The 6,617-nt window shown below is 38.9% G+C and overlaps 1 protein-coding gene across 3 annotated transcripts in view; it reads left to right on the top strand.

Annotated features, from left to right (window-relative positions):
- The first annotated feature begins 486 nt into the window (after positions 1-486).
- LOC144630333 (acyl-CoA dehydrogenase family member 11-like) overlaps positions 487-6,617 on the top strand; it is a 42,008-nt gene continuing 35,877 nt past the window's right edge. Inside the window, exon 1 of one of the 3 annotated variants that reach the window (XM_078488686.1) lies at positions 487-623. Coding sequence is in view for 1 of the 3 variants with exons in the window: in XM_078488685.1 (XP_078344811.1) it covers positions 496-623 (128 nt within the window). In the remaining 2 variants the exon portion in view is untranslated. The remainder of the gene's footprint in view (positions 624-6,617) is intronic. The other 2 variants (XM_078488687.1, XM_078488685.1) reach the window with 2 other exon arrangements.

The raw sequence follows: 6,617 nt of genomic DNA, 5'->3' as shown, positions 1-6,617 counted from the left end.
TTCCTTCCTCCATTGCCGCCATGTTGACTTTGTAACCATGTCTTCTTGTTTCCAGGCTTCACGGATATTATGCTGAGGTACCGGGCCTCCTAGTTCCAGACTCCTTATCCACTTTTTTTTTTTTTTTTTTTTTTTTATTCCGACCGACCGACCCAAAATCAGAAAACCCATACGACGATAAACGAAAAAAAAAGGGGGATGGCCTAACAGGAGCCCATCAGTTGATGGGCTCCTGATCCTAAATGACACCAAAAAATGAAAAGACGCAGATAAGTTAATGCAGCCTTTCTTTTGCCTCTTTTGTTTTCTTCCCTATTTCTTTAAACACTCTTCCTTTGCCACTTATCGTTCGGCAAGAGCAGGATAAAAGAGAACGTTTAATACTTGCTTATTTTCGCGATTCGGGAAAATGAAATTTTGATATCCGTGATCCGTGACGTGATTCATGATTAACAACCTGGGAACGGCCTGGGAACTAGTTCATAAAAAATAAACATGGCGGAGGAAATGTCCAAGGTTCGTTCGGAGCATCAGTTTGATGAGATAGCCCTGCACGAATATCTTAAGCAAAACTTGCCTGGTTTTCCGAAAAATGATGGAGATTGGACTGTTTTACAGTACAGGTATGTGTTTATTTACGTGTTCAGTTGATCAAATAGTTGTGGAGCCGGAGGCACGCCTCTCTGCCGAACCTCTCCGTAAAAACTAAAATCTTAAACTAAGATGATTAGCATCTTACATAAGATAACCACCATCTACAAAGAAGACTAAAGTGATCTTAGTTTAAGATAATACATCTTAACTTAAGACAAGTAAAGTCTTATGTATTTGTAAGATTCAAATCCATCTTAATATAAGTTTTTGAATGGGTCTTAAAATAAGACTGGTCCGTTTTATAATAAGATTGTGTCCTCTCATCGAAGATTGCTACTTCTTACTTTAAGATTGCAGACTCTTAACTTTCTCATTTAAAGAGAAAGAACATCTTAAATTAAGAAGGTCGTTCGACTTAAATAAATTTTAAGATGATTTCAAGATCGGTAAGATGGTGTCATCTTAACTAAGTCATGTTACGTCTTAAATTAAGAAAGTGGGCATCGAAGTCAATGTGGAGGATATAACCGTCTGTACATGCAGTCATGTGTGCAAAGGATTTTATGGCATGTAAGGTCGAAATGTAAAAATTTTGGTGCCGTAAATTTATCACGGCCAAGAACCAGAATTCAAGTGATATCATACCGACAAAGCCGAAACTTCCAAAAGAAACGGTATGAACATTTGCGACTTTCCGTTTCAACCTTTTTAGGAGGACAACTTCAGCATTTTTCGTAATTATCTAATTTCCGGAAAGTTGATGTTTCTTATCAAAATAATTAAGCGGGATTTTCCGTCGCATGAAGGAGAACGTTTTACTGACCGCCATTGCTCTTTTACGTAAGGAGGACCTCTCGGGAAACAGTACAATTTTCTGATTGGCTAATTTCGATCCAAAATGGCGCCCGATTTAATTGAACAATTTTTTGATTGGTTTATTTCGATCCAAAATGGCGTCAGCTATATAAGAAGCGCTACTCATGTTCCTTATATTTTATTACGGCTCACGGTTATGTTTTGTCCTTGACGAAGATATGTTTTCACACTTGGAGGAATTTCCAGAGCTGATAGAAAAGAAGGAAAATTTCTGGAGTTAGAATTGGTTAAACGACTGTGTGAGGGTGAACTGAAGCAGATTTGAATACACAACAGCACTCGACACAGATGTATAAAGCTCCAACTACGTTCGGCCGTCAAACGAAAACAGCTAAGGTCTACATCTTCCTTTTTGTCTTTTTCTCTGTGTATGTTTTTGCTTGAATTATATATATACGCTTAATAAAGTGTTTGCTACTATATTTGTTGTGCTTGTGTTTTTGTATGGTTTATCGAAAAACTGTGTGTTAAGCAAGCCAGGTTTGTTCCACCTTGGTTCGCTCGGTCACTCCGACGCGCGTATTCTAACAAGTCGGAGTGACCGTTATTTTTGAAATCACCAGGCAGTTGCATTGGACCTTAATCTTAAATTAAGACAAGGAACATCTTGTAAGAAAGATATGTTTGAATCTTAAAATAAGACGAAAATGAATCTTATCTAGGCACTTCGTATTTAAGACGTTATGAAACTGAAATTAAGACATAAAAAATCTTACTTTAAGACTGCCGTTCTTAAATTAAATCCTTCCAACCCAACTCCTGCTTAAGTAGTTATTATCTTAATTTAAGACGATTTTTAATCTTGATTAAGATGAAGCGTCTTAAATTAAGTAAAAATTCCCGTCTTATCTAGGCACCAGTCGCTAAGATGAAAAAACGTCTTAATTTAAGATTTTAGTTTTTACGGAGCTCTTGCACAGGCGGCCCAGGCTCTGGCTTTGTTAATAATTTGCAACGGTCGTTGTCGGTTCGACTCAAGCGATCAAAAAATATGCTCCATAAATCGATGAAATTGAGATCTTTCGTTCCTAAATTACAATAAACTGTAAGCCAGATAAATAAAGATCACTTACCCATTGTTGATTGTCTGTTTTGTGTGATTTTGGGGAGGCATCAGTCAGCAATTGTCACACAATGTTGACTGGCTGATGCAGTTCTAAATTGTGAGCACGGCCATGTGGGATGCAGGAATAGTACAGCATGATCATAGTTCATTTGTACACGAGGCTTGTTGCATCAGTGCTGTTTGTCTTGCGACATCTTAACTAGTTCTTAGCTTTTTATTGGTCACTAGCGTATAGCACTGTAAATTTACTTCATCTAGGCATATTACTGCACAGGCAGCCCAGGCGTGGTATGTGTTCAATGTGATATATAATTTGGCCGATTGCATAAGTCTGGTTCAGCCGTTTGAGACAATGTATGAGAAAGCTTCGAAAATTGCTCTAAATACTACATATGTAAAGGAACTGAAATAAAAATGGCTTACCTCTTGTATTTCTTGCATTTTTTTGCCTTCTCTGTGTTCCTAGGGTGGGATTTAGGCCATTTAAGCGATTTTCTCTTTCAACGGTTTAGCCTTTTAGGGAAGGCTAAACCGTCGAAAGAGAAAATCGCTTAAATGGCCTAAATCCCACCCTAGGAACACAGAGAAGGCAAAAAAATGCAAGAAATACAAGAGGTAAGCCATTTTTATTTCAGTTCCTTTACATATGTAGTATTTAGAGCAATTTTCGAAGCTTTCTCATACATTGTCTCAAACGGCTGAACCAGACTTACGCAATCGGCCAAATTATATATCACATTGAACACATACCACGCCTGGGCTGCCTGTGATTACTGCCACATTGTAGATTTAACTCGGTGTTCTTGGACTTAAATGCATTCTACAACAGTAGTGAGCTTTAGCTACATTGGCTACTAGCGGTTTCAATTGTTTTCTTTCCCTCCCATCCCACCCTGGGAGATAATTATTTATAGTCATTTATTGGACGGTCATGATTGTTGATTATAGTCTCAGTTTTATCTTGTATTTTTTCCTTTTTCAAAGTTAAATATTTGTTTGTGCTGGAGTAGTTTTTATTTCAGATTTTATTACTTGTTGTACGTAGTTTATTAAGAAGTAAAAAATTAATTAGTTAATTATTAATAAAGGCTGTCCTGTATCCCACTCACTGCCTGGCTTATTGTGTTGCATAATTTAGAGGGGTTTTGGGACGATTAATTCCTCACTTGGTATTAGTAGGGGGCGTCAGCGCCAACTGAGGATTTAATCGTCCCAAAACCCCCTCAAAATCACACAATAACAGACAATCAACAATAGGTAAGTGATGTTTATTTATCTGGCTTACAGTTTATTGTAATTTAGGAACGAAAGATCTCAATTTTGTCGATTTATGGAGCATATTTTTCGATCGCTTGAGTCGAACCGACAACGACCGTTGCAAATTATTAACGAAGCCAGAGCCTGGACCACCTGTGCCTCTAGTGTTTAAGCACAGGCAGACAAGTCTCTGTGTTTGAGGCCGCGTGACGTAAGCGTCATGGTATGCGCTATTTGATCCCATACATTCACTGTTAACAGTGCCGTAGCAAGGGGAGGGGCCAGGGGGGCCCGTGCCCCCCCAGTTTTTTTTCCCAAAAAGTAAAAACAGACCTGTATGAAATGTTGAAAATAAAATTTATCTCCCGAGAAGTTTGAAACAATAACATTTGTGCTTCTTTTCATTTGTTAACGTACGTAGGGTGATGCACAACAATATTAAACAGCCAAAAACTAAACTAAACAAACTAAATGAATATATGATATTCACATATTTGTACTGCGGATATACATTTTAAACTAACTAAACTTTGCGAAGTTTTCAAAAAACGACCTGCTGATGAAGTCTACGTTTGCCTCTAAGGCAACTCAGAAAGTTTAATAACTACAAACTCACTATGATGACTCGGAAAAGTAAAACATTTGCTGCTGAGACAGTCGGTTTTCTATTTTGTAATTGACCTTGCAAGTGTTATACTCTCTTCAATGTGCATTGTTTTGCTGAGACAGTGTAGGAAGAAAATAATTCGCGATATGCGTCAATCACAAATAGCTCTTGGAGAACGCTGGAAATAGCATTTCCAAGCCTCTAGATTTCAAAATTTTCTGGGGGGGCGGCATGCCCCCAGACCCCCCTAGCAGCTCGAGCCTCCGGCACTCGCGTGCCCCCCCCCACTTATTTTACCCCTGCTACGGTACTGACTGTTATTTGTAACGATTGACCTCAGCTTGAGTCAACTGATCGTGAGAAATGCTCCATAAAATACTGAATTTTGCATCTTCTGATCCCAAACAATGATCTATTGTAAGCCAGATAAACTAATAGTAATTGGAAATTAGGGCAGTGCATTCGGTAGGGTGGGGTGATATGGGAGGGGGGAGGAGGAGGCAGGGGAAGCTGGGGGTAAGGGGTGGGAAGTATGATATTATGTTTTCATATTCTCTTGATATTTGAGGTCTGTCCATGCAGAAAATGTATGACATTGCTCAAGCTGATGAAACCTGATCTGCTTGTACCAACCCATCTTTCTAAAGCATAAGAGAAGAATACCAGTAAAGCCTTTTGATTGTGCCAAGGGAAGTGGCTAAAGGCCTTTAATGAATCCAAATAGAGTACTTGTATGTATATCTAGTAGATGCTCTGGAAAATGTTTGACTTAATGTATAGTTATTTGTAACATTTACTAACAGTAACAAACGACTTTTAAACTGAAATGTAGCCATTCCAAACATTCTGATACCAGTCCATTAGCCCTGATAGTTTTTTGTTACAATCATAAAATACAATAGATGTGTTGAAAGAAATTTTGGGGTTTGTAAAGTAACTCAACAGTAATTTAAAATGACTTAACAACTTGAAATAGTCTGCATTCATCTTGTCAATGCTTAGTGGCCGAAGGGAATTTGGTATATTATAGAGTCTCACAAGTCTGTATGCAGAGAGAAGTTGAATCTGTTAAGCAAAGCAGCTGACTTGACATCACAACTCGGTGTTGTCACCGAGGCGAATTGCAGTGTCTGTTTCCTAGAAAACAAACCACTACACAGCTTTCTAATTTTCTGATAAGTAGCTATAGCTTTAGTCATATATTTTGCTACTGATACTTCGAATAAATAGTTACAACTTCACTTACCTTGGAGAAAACTGTGAAAAAATAATATTCGAAACAAGCGAAGGCAAAGGAACAAAGAAAGCACACACGAAAGCACAGTCGAAAGTACTGATGGATTACCAGCTCCGAGCCTGTTATCTTTTCACTGCTGTTGTTGTGTTAGCGAGAAGCAAAAATACTCATCATACAACTTTCGGGAACTTTCCACGAACGGCCACTATTTTATCAATGTTCGCTGGCGGACTAAAACTCTACCACCCTGGATAAAACCCTGTTATGCTTTCCATGTTATTTTCGGTATTATTTTAACTTCGGCTACACGTTTTGGCCATTTCTTCAAGCAAAAGAAGTTTGCATGATTTCAAAATCAACGCCATATTGCTCTGCATGGGATCAAGGCTATGGTCGGCCAGCCAGCCAGCCAGCCAGTTGACCCAAGATGGCGTCCAAAGCTCAAAACCACCCAGCTTCATTGATACCCACGTGACTGAGTTCGGAAAAAACGACGCGATTAGTATGCGTTTTCCTTCGTCGAACGCAATAAAGTTTACTTACCTTTTATCTTTTGTGTGATCTTTTGTGTTTTATGGGGTTTGGAGGCCGTTAATTCCTTGCTAGCCGTCACCACCGTCAGCTAAAGTAAGAAAAAAAGACAAGGCAGGCAACTTCAATGGCCCGCTGAGATCGACAGTCTCCCAGGTTTTGGCCAATTTCTCTAATTCCACGGGTGGCTCGCCATCCAGCCTTGGGCAAGTTAAAGGTAGGTAATTTTCAAAGATCTGTGCCAAAAATCACCGGAATCGCTCGGTTCTAACATGCTTAAAAGCTGCCGCGAATTTTCAAGTTCGCTGCGAAATCGCCATCGTCAGAGGATGTGGGCCAAAGTGGTCGATCATAACGCCGATATCAAATTGAAATTAATTATATTCAGAAGTCAAATTTCGCGATAGAAACTAGAAATAGGCTATGTGGATAACTGTGAGTTCAATTGT

The sequence above is a fragment of the Oculina patagonica genome, chromosome 11 (assembly GCF_052425735.1).
Source record: "Oculina patagonica isolate OP01 chromosome 11, crgOcupat, whole genome shotgun sequence".
NCBI lineage: Eukaryota > Metazoa > Cnidaria > Anthozoa > Scleractinia > Oculinidae > Oculina > Oculina patagonica.
The sequence above is the reverse complement of the archived record's forward strand: the minus strand, read 5'-3'. Positions and strand labels throughout refer to the sequence as shown.